At 37.6% G+C, this 17,796-nt stretch overlaps 1 protein-coding gene across 1 annotated transcript in view; it reads right to left on the bottom strand.

Annotated features, from left to right (window-relative positions):
- The window catches only part of vta1 (vesicle (multivesicular body) trafficking 1), a 39,586-nt gene that overhangs the window by 8,549 nt on the left and 13,241 nt on the right, over positions 1–17,796 (bottom strand). Inside the window, exons 4-7 of the mRNA XM_032585328.1 lie at positions 16,024–16,099; positions 12,580–12,694; positions 8,115–8,348; positions 5,058–5,135 (exon numbers count right to left, since the gene is read on the bottom strand). Coding sequence (XP_032441219.1) covers positions 5,058–5,135; positions 8,115–8,348; positions 12,580–12,694; positions 16,024–16,099 — 503 coding nt within the window. The remainder of the gene's footprint in view (positions 1–5,057; positions 5,136–8,114; positions 8,349–12,579; positions 12,695–16,023; positions 16,100–17,796) is intronic.

Here is a 17,796-nt window from a genome sequence, read left to right as displayed (position 1 = left end):
ACATTCAAACTGCGGCAGAGTTCACTTCAACCGAACAGAGACCGAGGTTTGTAGACGGACCAGATCTTTGGTCCGCATCACCACAGTTTGATTGCGCATTCACACCTCCCAAAATGAACCGGACATTCTAAGATAACAAACTAGAATTTAATTAAATGTGGCTCAGAAATAAAAACTATTTAAAATTGTCCTATACCTACAAGAATCAAATATGAAAGCTCAGTTTCTTTGATTTACGAATGATCAGTAACGTGTACAGGCATCCTTGGTAATGATGGAGAAAAAGACATAACATTAAAGAAAAGAGTTATTTAATAAATCAAGTTTAACATAATTTTAAGTTTTGTAGACCAGAGCAGAAGCAACAAAAGTCACTTTAAGAAAAACCTTCTAATTAAATAAAAGTTTTTGTTTTCCTGCCGTAAAGAGCACCTGCAGAGAATCCACACTGGGCTGCTGAACAGAAAACACATCCTTACTGTTTAATTGGCTTCTTCTCCCCAGTCTGTTAGACACATTTAAATTGGATTCAATGAGACCCATTTTTCTTCATTTTAAAATCTTGGACCGGGGCTTAATGTGCTCCTCAAACAGGCAGATTCTTTTTAATTGTACCAGCAGTCAGGCTAAAGGGCAACGGCCTGGGTCATTAACGCCTAAAGTCACTCTGCAAGGAAAAAGTTAAAGATGCAAACTGAGTTTCTTCTTTTAGCTTCCCAGCAGGTAACTGGATTTTAACCAAATTGTGTAAATGAATCGTAGCACCTCTCTGTGCAGGTAATGATTCTGCTGAGCAGGTGAAACTCAACTCTTCAGAGAAATGCAATGTGTCATTAAGACGACTTCAAACTGCGTCATCTCAGGCTATTTTAGGCCAAAGACGTGAGCGAGACTGACCTTCAAACGGATCAGCAAGGAGCAGAACTACCAGTCTGGCACCAGAAAACCAAACTTTCATTAGAGTCAAACGTTCAAACAGCTAAAAGTTGAGCAAAAAATTGTAGAAAAATTGGATTTCTATAGAATTTTACAAAAAAGTGAATCTGGTGCAACAAAAATTAAAAGCTTGAACGATCATGTTAGTCTGTTGTCATTTGCACACACATATTTTTTACTATATATATTTTGGTAAAAAAAAAAGAACAAAAAAAACAAAAATTGAATTAATTGCTTAAGTAATAAGAAAAACTGAAACATTTTTACGAGCTAGTATTTAGGATGATCACGGTTGCTAGGTGACAGGACATATGCCAAAGTATCGATGGGAATAAATCTAAAACCATTTAATTTCATAGTCGATCACTTCCGAAAGGACACACCCACAGAAAATATTGGCATAAAATGAAGGACAACCCACAACAGAGTAAGAAAAAGTGAGAGTTACTGGTTCCTATGGTGACTTCCCTTCTCTTTAGGAAAACGTTGGGCAGGCGGACAGATACAGGCTTGAAGCTGAGCCTGAAAAAAGCCTTCAGTGTGTGAAAACTGGAAGTTTAATCCAAAAAATGATTAAACCGTGAATCTGGGAACCTTCTATTGGCCACACAAGTAAAACTTTATGGGTCTGCCGTGTTTTATGTAGAAGATGTGACAGGTTAAAGAGACACTTCAATTCCACTTTGGAAAGAAAATGTCAGAGACTAAATATAATGGGAATTAATATGTTTGGTGTGTGCGCTCTGGTGTGATTTGACAGAAAAGTCACTGTAAGTGCATAAAATATTGATTCAGTCGTGTAAATTTGATTTTTCTGGAAGCGGTTTAAACTTTGATTGGTGTTTCTGCTTCACATTCTGCTTCCTCAGTGGTTCCACCAACATGCTGCAACATTTCCTGTAATCCTGAGCCAGTTTTGTAAACATGCTGTTATCCTGTTGTTCCTGATCAAACCGCATGTCTCAAAGTACTTTATGTTTGGCTTTTTCCAACTCTTTTGGAAGAGCAGAAAACCACAAATTGTGCAGGAAACTGAAGATTAATGAGGCGATTTAAAACTTCTGCGCTGGGATCATTAATTGTATTTAGGGTTAGTTTTCAGCAATGACTAAAACTGTTATTATAAATTATTCCCAGTGACAGGAGTTTCCCCTGCTGCATGGAGCATAGCGTTAGACTCCCCCTCTCCCACCTGTTGCTTAATGCTACATTAACATTTTTAGGACTATATTCTTATTCAGGTAAAACTGTTTTAACCCTCCCGGGAACTACTTTGAATATTTTATTACAATTATTTTGCTGTGTTTATGTATTTTGGAGTGAATTTTTATCCATTATGTTTTTCTGATTTCTCTTAAACCAAATAAAATTATCTATGCCTCTTCAGTATGTTCTGTGGCATGGATTGTCATTAAAAAGCATTTTGGATACCCTGCTACTGCAATTTGATTTCTATTTCTATGTAGTTTTTTTAATTATTCCCTGGTGCAAAATATACTTGTCTGTTTTTCCAATGAGCTATTTTTCATCTGTTGTAATTATGTTCATTTCCATGTTTGGAATAGAAAAGTATGTAATTTTCAATGACGTTTTTGACTTTCAATCAGAATCAGTGTTGCTGCCAATTTTTGACATCGGACAAGGTTTGGATTATACTCCAACATGCACATTTACATTTACATATTTATGTAGAAAAATTATAACAAAAAATGTTATTTTTTTGACCTGTTGAAATTCTATATAATTCAGAAGAAACTTACTGTTACATTTTCTTTCAATGAAAATCGTATTTTATTATTTATAAGTATGCACTGCAAAATGTTTTATGAAGCCAAAGCAAAATCTATTTTTAGAATTTAAAATAAAAGAAAAAAAAACAATTTGGTAGAATAAGACAAGCAGTTTCTATAAATATGGAAAATAAAGTAAACTACGAAGCAAAGTGTAAAGTTCTTTGCTTTTAAAACACTGTTGCAGATGTTACAGGCAGATTTTGCAGAACAGCTCACAGAAAAACTCTAGAAAAAGACAATATTTTCTTATTGGGTTTATTAAAGAAACCATTTCCTTTTTGGTTTTGTAAGAGCAAAAGTGGACTGGCCAAAGAGCCACAGGATGTAGACCGCTACTCTATAAGGAGTGAAGTGACAAAAAATATTTTAAAAAACTCAAATCTTTAATAACCACCAGTTTTAGAAACTATTGACTTAACTCCTGAAGAATTAAACAAATATCTGACTGGAGTCAAACTGGAATCTGATTCTTTCTCATGTGGTCATATTTTATGAAGGCTTAAGAAAAAAAGTTTGCTTTTATACAGATCTAAAAACAAACATTGGTAAATTAGCACCTTTTGAAACAGCTTAGCTCTACAGTCTGTAAATTACAGAAAACCTATGCCTGGTGTTCAGAGCATCAGCTCGTCTCCACTCTAACCACTAACCCTCAGTGTGGCTCGCCACCAGCTGCTAATCACAATCGAAGCGACGAAGAGGAGGTGGAGTGGTTGAAACGATGCGTTCAGACGGCAGAACCTCACCACCTCCTTCTATGTTCCGGAGAGAGAAGACGGTCTTGTACGGAAACCCGGACATCTCCCCAAACCCCCCGCTGGTGGAGGAGGCAGCCGCTGCCTTCGCCTTCACACCATTCAGTCACAACTTGATCAGAGTTTCTGTTTCTGTCTCCAACTCAAAGGGTTTCAGTTCTTTTGGTTTTTACCTTTTAATTTGTTTATACATTTCTATGAAAACCCATTTCTGCCATGAAAAAAGAAGCCCAACAGGAAGTTGAAATTACAAGTTTAAAAGTTGCAATTGTGAAAATAAGTCAATAAATATGACAATTATTGTCAATTATGAGAATAGAACTTATGGCTGAGTTTTGAATTAATAATTTAAAGTTTGTAAGTTATAATTTGCGTTTCAAAGTCAATTATGACACTGTCAAACTGGTATTGCAGTGAATTATAAGAAAAAAGTCATAATTATGAAAATAAAACAATTTTAAGTTGTTAGCACTGAGAAGTGATAATTATTAATTTTTAAGTTTGAAGTGAATTACAGGAATCAAAAGTCATAACTATGAGAACAGGTCAGAATGTTTAGATTTCATTTTGAGTTTTAAGCTAATTATAATACAAGTCATAATTTCAAGTCATGATAAGTATCAAAGTTAGTCACAATTTAGTCATAATTACGAGAATAAGACGTAGTTATGTTGCAATTTCAAATTGTGCTGGTGCTTTATGTAAAACTTAATTATGACTTTATCACTGTGACTTCCTGTGAGGTTTTTTTCTTTTCTTTTATGGCAGAAAAAGGCTTCCATACACTTCAGGCTTTCCATATGGATATGGTTATCTTCATGTATCAGGGCAGAGTCGCTGCATAAAATGCATGATTGTCTAATGTAAAGGCAGCGACTGGGCCAGCAAAGAGTCTAAACTATGACACGGTTTGTATGAACTGTATTATTCAGTTTCTCTCAACTTCCCACTTTGACTTTATTTTTGAGGTCAAATTTAAAATACAGAACGTCTTAAAATCAAATGACTGTAAGGAGGCACTGATGGTTATAATGTCCCTACTTCCTGTGCAGCAGTTTACCAACAATCAGTGGCTTTAAAGTGATTTAGTCAATGAAACTAAATCCCTCCACTAAGACTCTGATGGTGCAGCTGTTACAGGTAAAATCTTAATTCTTTGAGGTTACGGCGAAACTTTAAAGCCAATAAATGTCATCTAAACATGAGTCTGAGGTTAAAGGTTCCCCTGCTGGTTGACCAAGTTTTTACTGGAAGAAAGCTGTGAGGAGTTCATGTTCCAGGCACAAAGTTAAAAAACAAATTAACCTCAGATCGACTGTTTCTGTATTTTAGTTTTTTGTGTTTGTTTCCTGTTCTGGTGAAGGTCAAGTCCTCCATGTGAATAAAAACCTTATTCAGATTGAAATGGAAATGTTTCAAGGCCACAGTTGTAATAACATGAATTGAATCATTCAGGACAGACAGTTGATGTAACAAACCGAAAAACATCTCAAAGTTTGAACCTTTGGAGACATTTTTAGATTATTAGGACCTTTTTTAAACCAACTGCAGTATCAGTGTGTTTTATCCTTACCCTGCTGCTTGGCGTTGAGCAGTGACGGGTCAACAGCAGGAACCGACCGGGCAGCAGGGATTGCTTTACCAGCTTCTCCTGGACAACAGCAACAAAGACAAACACTAAACGATCACGAAGTAACAATTCAAAAGGTTTTCAAAGAGTTGGGTAATAATGCTACTCCTGCTAAATAACATTAGAAGGTGAGCTTTCACCTCAGTCTCAGTGCCTCTGCAGGCCCAACAGGTTTTCTACCAACTCTGACCATCCAGCCAGCTCCTGCTGAAAAATCCCCACAGCATGATGCTGCCACCACCAGGGTTCACCAAGACAACTGTATTCAAACTGATCTGCATGTTTAGTTTTTCATGTTAGAAAAAAAGTTTCGTGTTGGTCTTATTTGCTGTGTTTCTTGGTCCTCATATTGTTCTCTAATGAAACTCTGAAATCTTGCAGTTTACCAACTAGCAAATGACTAGAAGAATCAAAATAAATGGACTGGAACAAAAACAGGCTATTTCTTTTTGTAAACATCCCAAAATCCCTAATTTTTCTTTCACTTCAAAATTGGTCTAACATATAAAATCACAAAAAATTACACTGAAGTTTGTGGTTGTTCAAACTTAAAAACTCTAAAAGGTGTTAATTCTTTTAAAGGCTCTGTAAGTTTCCTGTGCCTGTCAGTTGGTAAAAGCTAATATGCTCTAAATACATCCCCGCTTTGATCTTATCAGTCTAAATAACATTTCTCCTCAAGTTTTGTAGCTATTTAAGATACAATTTTGCCATATTTTGCTGGGAGAGAATACACGTTCTCCTTTAACACTTCCAAACAAGCTACGCTTGTTTCACCTTTAACTTGCCAACAACTGAAATCCAGGAAAACTTTAGAGCCCCTATAAAAACACTTAACTGCCTATTTTCTTTAGAATATTTTAGAAATGCATTATGACAAAAATCAAAAATTTTCCATGAATAACTAGAAGTCACATTCCACAGAAAATCAGCAAATAGGCGGTAGTTCACTGCAATTAAAAATATACTTAAATCCCTATTGGTGATACTTTTCCCCCCTGGCATTGTGCTACTGTAAACCTGAACGCTGTGGAAAACAACAAATCTATGAAAAACCTGGGTAATCTTTTACTGGAACTGCATTTTCTAAATTAATGCACTAAAAGACACTCTGTCCTTTTTGAGGGCCTCAAGGCACAAATAACAGTTCTTCAGCATCCGTCTCATTTTCAGAGGGAAGAAACACCTTGTCTGTCAGCACTTAGTGTGATTGGACGAGCTCCACGTTTACCTTTGACACTCTTTAATCTTAATCAACACTTTTTCTCTGCAGACATGTTTAACGAGATGCCAGCCAGACAATAACTCAACAAAGTGAGTGTTTGCACTTCTTGTGCCAGCTCACTGTGCAGAAAGCTGTTCTCTTTAGCTAAACCGGATGTCAAATGTTGCCTAACGGGAAGATAAATTAAGCTTCTTTCGCATGTGTGTTGCAGCAGTTCTTCAGGAATCTTTCCTTTGTCTTCAGAAACTAAACTGCATCTTCTGTCACACAAGAAAGTCGACATAAATGATGGAAATAATGCAGTGAATATTTAGCAAACAACTTTCACTGCAGAGCCACTTCTTCAACTTCATAAAAACACACACTTGTTTGTTGAAGAGTCTCTGTGGAGGGAATATTAACTTTAATGCCAGAAAACTGAAAACAGATTAAACTCATTAATTTACAAGGCAGTTTCTTTTGCTGGTACATGAAAAACAAGGAAAAACCTGGAACTGCTGCCTCATTATCCTCCTTTTATTCTGAGGTCGAGTGAATCAATTCCAGCTTGAGATGAGGCAATACCTGACATCTGAACTCACATAAACACTGAAGTCAGAGTTATGAAATCCAAATATTGTTTGTCAAAATCTGCACACATCAGTATGGTGAGCAGATCCTTAAAAAAAAACAGAAAACTGAGCAAATCGAACATAAAGGATGAGTCAGGTAAAAGAAACCTTCAGCTGATAAACTGGAACCGAACGTTCTGTCTCTAAGAAACCGTAAAAAAAAATCCAGGAGAGACGAGATGCAGGTCAAGCAGATATTCAGTAACCCAAGGAGAGAACCTTGGGGGATCTCTAAGAAATCTGATTCATCAACTTTGAATAAACCAAAGCAGGCCCAGCTTTCCAACTAAGATTTGATTCAGTCAAAAAGGAGTAAAACCGCCTAATTTTATTAAAAGTTTCTTTTAAAATCTCAAAAATGAATAAATTTCCATGAAAACAACCTCTGGTGTTCACAGAGGTTAGGGACTGCAGCCGCCTGCCGATACCTGAAATTCATGAATAGTCAAGTATTTTCTAGAAACACTTGTTAATACCAATGCAAACCAGCCAGGAGAATGGTAATATTTTCAGCTTCAAAAACTGCGCTTTCTTTTGAATATTTTAGATATACTCTGCAAACAGGCAAATTTTCAACAACTAATTTGCTTTAATTATGTTTCAAATTATGTTTTAATTATGTTTCAAAGAAATAGATGAATAGATGAATCCATGAATACTGAGTCACAAACAGACGGGAGTCCACTGTTAATCTGACTGTAAGAAATAAAAAATAAAAAAGCGTGAGATCAAATTTTGTTTTAAAAACACTTTCTGCTTTAATTCACTTCATCAACATTCAATGCTGGGGTACCTCAGGGTTGTGTTTCGATATTGTTGTTTTTGATTAAATTTGTGCCAATTATGAGCAAATTATTATAGAGGGACACAATTTTATTGTGTATGTAGAGAATCTTGTAAAATATGTTTCATGACATTAAAATCTTTTAATCATGTGGTTTTATTTTCATTAATCCTAAACTATTTATTTAGTCTTTGTGGTTTGTAAACACTGGTTTGGTTGTCTATCAAAAACATTTCCTATTATGTTTTTATCTCAGATATCAACATAATAGGAAGGAAATGTTATGCATAATTTTGGGGTAGAATAGAGAAACGTAACTGCATATAATTCATTGGTTGGAGTGTAAAGTCTTCAGCAGGTGTTGGGGTTTAGTGTTGTACCTGAAGGAGGAGGCAGCTCTGCCGGAGTGTTGGCTGGTGCGTGGGCCCCTGGTGGGATCTGGATGTTGTTGTAGTTGGATGCAGGGGGGCCCGTTGGACCTGATCCCGGATCCTGTGCAAAGCCGATACCTGGAGCTGGACCTTGATCCTGATTCTGGTTTTGTGAGGGAAGATCTGCCCTGAAGGAGCCTCCATGTGAGAAGCTCTGTCCTGAGAAACCTTCCGCTCCAAAGTCTGAGAGGCAGAAAGAAAACACATTGGCTTGTTTAAACAGCCTTCATTATTTATACCAAGTTTGTAGATTTTCCCATCTTTGCCAGTAGCTCTAATATTAATCTGCTTTGACTTTTCACTGCTTAGAATTGCTTCTTTTACGTTTTTTCAGCTACAGCAGCTCTCTGTGCATTTTAAAGCAGGAACTGAGCCCCGTTTCTATAGGATTCAGTGTAAGTGGGTTAATTAACCTCTGGAGAGCAGTATACTGTGTTTAACACACATTCAGGCTCCCACTCCCTCCACCACACAAATATATCAGTGGTGGTTACAGAAAGACCATTGTCTCCCCGCAGCTCCGCTCTGACTTTCCATTGGCTGGGAAAGGGACGTGTTGAGCAAGAGGAAAGGAATGGATGGAGGGTGGAGGTAGGGGACCGAAGAAAGGAAACAACTTCCACCGCCGGGCTGCAGAAACAGAAACGAGGTGTTGTTGGTCCTGGTAACCACAGGAACATTTGTGTTCGAGCAACATGTTGCATTTCCAGCAGTCTGTCTACAAGTTTCCTTCTGGCTTTCCAGCAGGTAAACATTGACGTCATGATGCTATTTATGGTGAGAAGTCATCATATGGCGAGAAGCATGAGAACATATATACAGCATTCGTCCTCAACCAGAAATAAACTGGGGGAAAGGCCTAAAAACTAAAAAGTCTCCATGAATTTATCGTATTGTTTATCAATTATGGTGATAAATTTTGATTTATTGTTGTCACGATAAATTAAGTTCCAGTTTATGAAGATTAAAATGTCCAAAAACTGTCAAACAAGTGATTCCAAGTGTGTAGGATGATTTAAAAGCGCCTTGAAAAAGATTGTTTGATGATAAACATCACTGCCAGTTTCCCAGAGTTTGTCCTTAAAACTAAGACGAGTCACTGAGTCAAAGAAATGAACGGACCTCCTACAGAGCCTGTCTGTCTGCAGAGGGAGCGAAACTCCTCATCCTCACTCAATCCAACCACAGATTATTTCTTTTCCAAAAGCCCATCAGGAGGCAGGAAAGTGAAAAAATGGGTTCTGGTGAAATAGTTTGACTATATGGAATTCAGTCAAACTGTTTAAATTCTATTCATGGCAATGTAACCAGAAATATATTTCAGAAGAGGAATGGGGCCTGGAGCTGAAGCGTCGCTGATGAGATGATAAATCAGCTTTATGACATTCATAATTATTCTCAAAACACCTCAATAAAATAAAATGTACTAAAATATCTCCATTTTAAAGCCATAAGTGAACTGGTAAATGAAACCTAGTAAGGACTTTAAAGAACCGTTCTGAGACGAAACATTCCTTCAGGTACAATTTTCCCAACGTAATAAAGAACTGTACTATAAGAAAGTGTGTTTAACTGTGAAAGACCATAATGGTGATGACTAACATATTTTAAGACATTTTACTAGATATATCCTGCTTTTTGAAGAGGGTTGAGAATAGAGCAGAAAAATGATTTAGGTCACACTTGCCTGCTGTGTGAAAGCAGCCTTAATCTCCATGAACCTTTTCATTAATATGTATATTTTCCTCAACAAATATTAACATATTTGGTGTTTTAACTACTAAAATTAGCTATAAGTGTTTTAAGAGGAGTTCTTCAGTGTTGGCGGATTTCAACTATGCATGGACAGTTGTAGACACTGTCCAATGAAAAAAAATGTAACCTTCAGTAAAATACTCAGACAAGGGCGAGGCAGACAATAACATCAGCTATAAGTTAGTGGGAATGAACTACCATGATGTCATCATTGTCAGAGAGACAACAGAGCATTCTGGGAAGAGAAAAAACACAAGCTGTTAAAGTGAGATGGTAACACCAGCAGACGTTGGGGTGTTTTCTAACAAGTTGATGTCATTGTAAACTGGCCATGTTTTGGGGTCAGACAAACCCAAATGTATGTGGCCTGAGTGAGTGTGGCCCAGCAGATGGGCTTTGTTTCAGGGAGGAATTTCACTGACTTAAGAAGCATGTTGCAAGTTTCCTCTTCCAGGGAGGGAAACAGGTTTCAGTCCAAACGTGCTTATGTCAAAACAAATGTCTGGTTCTGTTCCCAAGAGGCTTTTTATAGAATATCAAACTTTTATAATGAACTAAAAAAGTCAGAACAGATGTTGCAGATTCCCAAGGGTTGAAGGAAAAGCTCAACGTTGGGTGAAGTCATCAGGGTCTGGGATGATTCAGTGATTACAATGCTTCACAGTCACAATGAAAACACAGAATACTAATCCGTTCACACTTAACCGTCCCAGAAGGTTTTTAAACTCCTGAATCACTCTGATCCATCTAGGCCTCCAACATCCTAAGACAAACAGTCTGCTGTGCTCCTTGATACAATCTCAACTCTTTTACATGTTTTCTGTGATAACACACAACCATCTGGGCTATTTTAAAGTGAGTCTGTCACAGCCATTAAAGAAACACACAACTAACCCAAAAAAGGTCTTAGGGATTTTCCATCAACTAATAAATCAGCAGTGGAAGAATTCAGGATAAGAAAAGAAACCCAAACTGGACCAAGCGGGTCAGAAACATGTTGGCCTTTTCAGTTTGACAAACAGAAAGAGAAGTTGCAGAAGATTCATGCTATGATAATAACAAAGTTAGTCTCTTTTTAGATCAAACCTGGTTGGTTTGGGTTATTTTGTTAGGTTTGGTTGGAGCTGCGTTAGTGATGTAAGCTGGCTTGGTTGGGTCAAGTTGCTTACTGGATTTCTTGGTTGGTTGGTCAATTAGTGGATTAGGTTGCTTTCTTAGTTTGTGTTGGGTTCTCTGGTTGGTCTCAGAAATCTCTTACAGCTTAAAATGTGATGCTGCTTCCTTACATGATCTGTCTGCTGAAAGAATAATGATACTGATGTGCATTTCTGTGGCTAGATGTGATTTAAAATGTTGAATAGGCTAAAAAGACTCACAGTGGCCATTGGCAGCATCGTTGCCTTGCAGCAAAAGGTGAAAGGACTTCTGATTAACCGTAAATAAAGTTCAGCAACTTTTTACTGACATTTTACCTTCAAATGCCTCAGAGGGATCTGATTGGTAAAGGATAACAGTCAGGATAAGGATACAAAACAAGAAAAATCATAAAAATCTTGTGTCTTTGTCTCATATCTGGGCTGCGGTGCAGGACAGTAAAACAAACCTTTTGGGAAATTGTACTGTGGTCAAAACAAAGATAGGTGAAATATTACCAGTCTCTATCGGTAAAAACTCTACCAGAAACAAAATTACTGTAAGAGGAAAGTCTTTGTTCAGCACAACAACGACTCAAAGCAACTGAGAATCTGCTGGTTGGTGTGAACACAGGTGTGCACATGAGAAGTCCTGGCAGTCCAACAGGTGGTTAACCCAAAAACACTCGGCGTTGTAATGCAAATAAAAAAGTGCTTTGACAAAGTAACACACTAAGGGTGATTTTGTGTCTTTTAGGTCACATTAATGTTGGAAAAAGTCCTGAAATTATATTTACAAACACCTCTGGTACTACAACTGAGTGTTAAAGTTGCTTTTTTGTCTTTTTAACAAGAAATTTAGTCCACTGTGTGTGGGTAGAGGTCACAATGAGTCTCTGCTAAATGATTCTTATCTTTTGAATTACTTTCTGCAGAATCGGGAACAATCAACCAGTTTCCAGTCCATTTTCCCCCAACAAAAAGTTGCCCAAACAGTAGCTTTAAAGGTTGTTACTGGGCATATCTTGTCGTATGAGCTCAAACAAAGGGGTTTTCCAAGGCTTTCTTTCTTTAAAAGGTTAAGTTTTATGGTGTAAACCTGCATAAAAGTTCATTGATTTTCAAGGCAGCAAAGGTCAGAGTTGATCTGAAACTGATATTCTTTTTTCTTTTAAGTCATTTCTTATTCACGCAATAAAAAAAAGAGACTTCTAAGGCTAAAACATTTAGATCCAATTCTTAAAAAAAAAAAAGAGTTGTTTATATAAAAAGCTGAAACTTGTTGCCTGTGAGAACATATTACATGACTAATCTAGCCCTCACACTCTCCTAATCTTTCAGAGGCTACACCTCTGACTGCAGGCCTTTCCCGCTCCTGAGAGCTGATAACCAGAACAATGCCATGCCAGACTGAACACACACCGTCACACACAGATTAAACCCCGTCATCTGAGGAAGTGTTCCTTAAAGAAATGGGACTGGGTGTTTGCCTTGTGGAGGAACAGGACTGTATCAGAGGATCTCACCTGCTTCCTCATCCTCATCCATGCCGATGGGGCCGGACTGCGGGGTCTCGCCGTTCTTCAGACAGTTGTGGATGTAGGTGGCCTTCCAGCGGGCGTACTTCCGGTGCTGGATGTTCTGGAAAAGATTAAAACGTCCAATATTTTACAAGTAGGAGGTCAGTCTTGGAACAAAGTGTAACAAAGGAATAAATATTAATTGCTGAAGGATAATCACTGAATCTTGTTTGGTTCGAACTTTATCGCAATTATCACTCTTATTAACTATAAATGAAAGGCTATGTCTTATGTCATAAAGTCAGTTTCAGCACCATTCACTACCAAACTCAGCATAAATCTCAACCCTGAGGATATTTTAAGGACAGAGACGGTGTCTGGGTGTTTGGTCGATCATTGTAAGTTTTTACCAACTCTTCAGGTCTTTGAGTTACACTAGGCGTTTTACTATGCTAAGACGGGTCTTAATGTAAGGATGTCTTCCATCATACCAACTTTGAGGCAAATTTTCATCGTAACAATCCTTAAATAGTTGCTTTCTGTGTCAATCCTATAATAAAAGGGATTTTCTGGAGAACAGGCGATATAAAACTGTGGCCTAATTACTGGAGTCCTGCAGGTACCACTCTAAAACATCACAGTTGCTCTTTTTTAGTGTTGGTGGATGTTTGGAATGTGGGAAAAAGAGCAGAAGGGGTAAAAAGGACCAAGACGGACACATTCACACCGACGTGATGCTGATAAGAGCGACTGTAGAAACACCTGCTTCTTCCAGATAAGTGCCATGTTTTACAGAAACAATGGAGTTTTGGACGAGAGCTGTGTTTGTTTGACCTTGGCATGTCTAAAGGTTGAAGTTGGTCATTTCCAGCAGGGAAAGAAACACTGATGTGATATGAAACTAAAAAAGAGAAGGAAAGGACTTTTCATGTGAACATTTCAAGTAACAGGTGACTAATGGAGAAGATATTCTTAAAAAAAGATGTCTCTTCTGCTTGGGAAGGGGGCAGAGTAATGTCCGATACTCTCTACTTCTCTCTCTCCATAACCACCAGCAAAGCTAGCTAGCACCTAGCTTAAAGGTACCAAATGAGCGAATTTCTAAAATGCTTTTAGCTGCCTACTTTAATCATTTAAAACACCAAATATACCTTAAACATTAGAAACTGTTTTACCACTACTGCATAAGTTAATATCTTAACTTCCTCATCGTGTCTCTGGAAGGTAAAACAAATCAGCAACAAGAAAAATTAATGCTGCTCCTGGATTGGCAGTTTTGCAAATACCAGCCAATAATATTAAGTAACATTATGCCCCTTTCAGCTTTCTAAGCTGAGATACTGAGATTTCTAAAAAAAAAAAAAAAAAGCAGCTTGGATAGCCTGGTAGAGCTACATATGCTGTATGAAGAAATCTGCAAATATTCCATAAATAATGTGAAAGTTTTGCTGTTTGTAGAGACAGAAGTGAATACAATTATTTTTAACATAACTGTTAAAAATCCTTTTTTTGCATCAAACAAACCCATTAAAATTCTGATTTCCATGCTGAAAGAGTAGCATTGTGGGCTCCTGCAGCTCCACAGAAAGGAAGAGAATCACTATACAAACCGGCTGCTATGTAATTTCATGACAAAAACAATAAAAACATAAATAGCACCAGAATCTTTATAACTAAAACCTCATAATCCTTGCATTGATTAACCAATTATTTAAGTTCTGATCCAGGCAGAGACATGCTAACAGCAACTCACACACTACCCCTAATTTCACACTCTGGACAGGATAAAATCTGTGAAGGCTACAACTTCAGGATTAAAACCAGAAAATCATCAGAGACATAAAGCTCTGCTGAAAAAGCCGAACCAGAACCAGAACATCAGCGCAGTGTGACAGCAGAAACCAGCGTCTGCCGGCCGAGTCACAGAGCGTTCCTGTCTGAGTCGAACGGTGTGAACAAAACAAGAGTTCAGCTGATGTTTTCATGACTCAGGAGGAGAGAGTCCAGCTTTGTTTTCTTCAGCCACACACACTATTAATGGACCGATCCATTCGTTAAGCCACGACTAACGGAGAATTTGAATATGAATGTAAACAGAGGAGTTTTCACTTTGTTTTACCTAAAATAAAACTACCATTATAACAGTCTGCAGGCCTCATGAAGACAGAAGCACATAATTATTGGAAACATTAAAAAAAAAAATCCTCTTCCCCATAAAACTGTATCAAATTAAGAAAAACGGCAAAAACTCCAACAAAAACAGACCTGAGATCCCATTTTGACCCCAAAGTCTCTAAAACATCAGAATTTGCACAACATTAATTTTGTTTCTGTCTGGTTACATCATTCTTTTAAATATTCCACCAAACATTACCAATGCACTGTACTTCATTCGCATTTTTGCAAATGTTGGCTGATGCAATATTTGCTTCACTAGAGACAGTAGCGGTTATGATGATGTCATTGTGGTTGTTTCAGGTTTCATCTGAAATATTCAGCAGGGAGACGAGGAATGGAGAAACATTTTAGATTCAAATGTAAGCTTCAGGTTGAACAGGGAGAATTGAAATTCCTCATCTGTACTTTTTAACCTGATCGATTCAGTTTTGAAATAATGCTAAAGCTAATGTGACGTGAAGGATCGTTTGCCTTTCACTCCCTATTTAATATCTGTGCTACTTTAAATGTAATTAGAAGCTAAGATGGATAAAGTTTAAAGTACTTAAAGTTAATCTGCAGAAATCCATTCGATCCTTTGATAAATATGCCAGAGTGAAGAAATGACTCATTTGCTCTTCTTTATTTAGCCATTAATAGTTAGCAGAACAAAGATGTTAAAGTTCTGGTTTGTACGTCAGGTGAAGATCTGATGCTGCTGCTGTTCCTGACATGAGTGAGGACAGAACAGCACTTCCTGTTGCAAACACTCCAACAGTTCCCCGTTAATCAGCCTCTCTGTGGTTTGTCATGATTGCTCCTTTTGATTTAATGTCCAACACCTTTGCCCACCATTTATCACAGAATTCAGCGGGACATGTCAGGATCTTTGAACATGTTTGGCTCTGATCACGTCGGGTAGTTTGGCTGAGCAGCAGGAGTTTGGTAATTGCTTACCACTCTGCACAGATTAATGGGAGGATGAATGAAAATGATCGTGGGAAGTTAGTTTTTCAAAACACGAGTCAAAGCTTTCACAACAAACAGCTGAGATAGTATCGCCTGCCAGCTGCAGATAATGTGTTGACCATCAAATGCAACAATGATAACATTGGACAGTCTGAGAGCGTTTTAAGTGATAAATAGAGCTGGGTTTTGTTTGTGCCTTTACTCCGTTTTATCCATAATTGTATTATAAATCTAACAGAATGGGGGGAAATTCTTTTGATAACTCAAAGCAGAATGAAATGACGCAGGTTGTTTTGTTTTTTGTTGCCGTCTCATCTCACCCACCTCGTCTGAAAGCTCCCCAAAAACAGACAGAACGTCCATCAACAAGCTGGAGGTGTAGAAGGACTTGATCATGTTCCTGCAGAAAGAAAAAGACGTCAGATCAATCATTTTATTAATGTTTCTTCTAGTGTTTTACTGATTCAGATACATTAAGGCCTCCTTCCCATCACCCTAATGTTCACCCCAAAATTTTAACTCCAGTACAATACAGACAATACAATACATGGATAACAAACGTAACACCATACATTTTAAAATAGTTTATTTGTTTTCTACTGCACTTGAAGAATGAGAAATCCAAAACTCATGAAAGAAACAGAAGACCTAAAAAGAGCAACGTTGTATATTGTCCTTCAGTGTGTTTGTTTGAGAAGCTGTTAAACTGGCCGATGTGTTTATTGGATGAATAAATTCTTAATTTAGAAGCTGTTTTGAAAAGAAACATCTGCTAAATGATGTGGAAATACAGACAAATTACTCTGGCCCCGCAGCAGACGCCACAGCTGGAACTGAAATAGTTTTGAGGGTTTTAAACTAAAAAAGAAAGACCTCAAACATTGCTGTTCCCACTTCAGAAAAAGCAGACAAATGCCTAAAATGCAACATTTTGGCTCAAAGACATTCAGGATGCTTCGTGTTTGGACTTTGCAGCCTCGTTTTGTGATGCAACATGTTGCTCTGAGCCTCAGCAATCTGTGGACAGAGATGTTGCATTTCTAATGATCAACAGATCAGTACAGAAACTTTTAGTTTTATTAGCATCTCATATCCCATTAAGTATAAAACAAAATGGCTTCATAAACTGGAAGCTAATAGAAATCTCTTGTCAAACTTCACAAGCTTTTAAATTTCGACCCATTTCAGTCAGTTTTTTCTGTCAGGCAGCCGGCTGCTGCATCACAGCCATTCAACGCCTAGAGGTTTTCTGGGTTTTAGTGGAAAACTGCTCTCATTTACATGACTTCAAAGTGTTGGTCGGGGGTTCAATGTGACGGATGCTCCGACTTCAGGCTGCAGGGAGACATTCAGACATGACGATCCCATTAGCCACGCTGGGTGCCAAGACCCAACAAAGTGCAGAAGCATGCGTAAAAATGTTGGAGATGTTTTTGGTTAGATATTTGACTGTTTATATAAAGCGATTTTATGTCCTTCTGAAGAGTAGAAAAGCTATATGTAACTGATAAAGATCTTATTGTGAGACTAGTTGGTGAGAGAATAAATAAAGTGTCCCGTTAACATTGTTGTAGAGTTAAAACATGTATCTGATCAATTTTAAGTTAAACTTTCAATGCATCATTGTTTCATGTTAACGTTGAGCTTCATAAGCTATTAAGTTTTATGACTAATCCTTATAATTAAGGACTGATTTGAACAAAAAAGAAAATAACTTTGAACAAGGTCAGAATGGCACATTACAAAATACCAGCGCAAATAAAACATTGAAATGTCGCCACGTAAATGATGTTCATGGAGGTTAAAAGTGGATATAAACATCCGAGTTTGTCCCATCATGGAAGCAGAATGAAGACGAGAAGAATGAATAAACCCCATCAGAGGTTGGTTGGGTTTCTACCAACTCACCTCTGAGCATCAGATTGAATATAATTCTGTTTATTTATGACGGGTTATTTGTGCCTTTGTGTAAACACACTGCAGACGCCTGCTGCTTCTCATTAACTTGCAGGTTGTTTGCGTTCAGCGGAGCAGAAATGTGACTTGATCTTGTTAAACACAGCTGCAGGAAACAGAACGGTTCTGACTGCCTGTTTA

This window comes from Xiphophorus hellerii, chromosome 15 (genome assembly GCF_003331165.1).
Source record: "Xiphophorus hellerii strain 12219 chromosome 15, Xiphophorus_hellerii-4.1, whole genome shotgun sequence".
In the NCBI taxonomy this organism is placed as follows: domain Eukaryota; kingdom Metazoa; phylum Chordata; class Actinopteri; order Cyprinodontiformes; family Poeciliidae; genus Xiphophorus; species Xiphophorus hellerii.
Note: the sequence above shows the minus strand (reverse complement) of the source record. Positions and strands in the feature narration are given on the sequence as shown.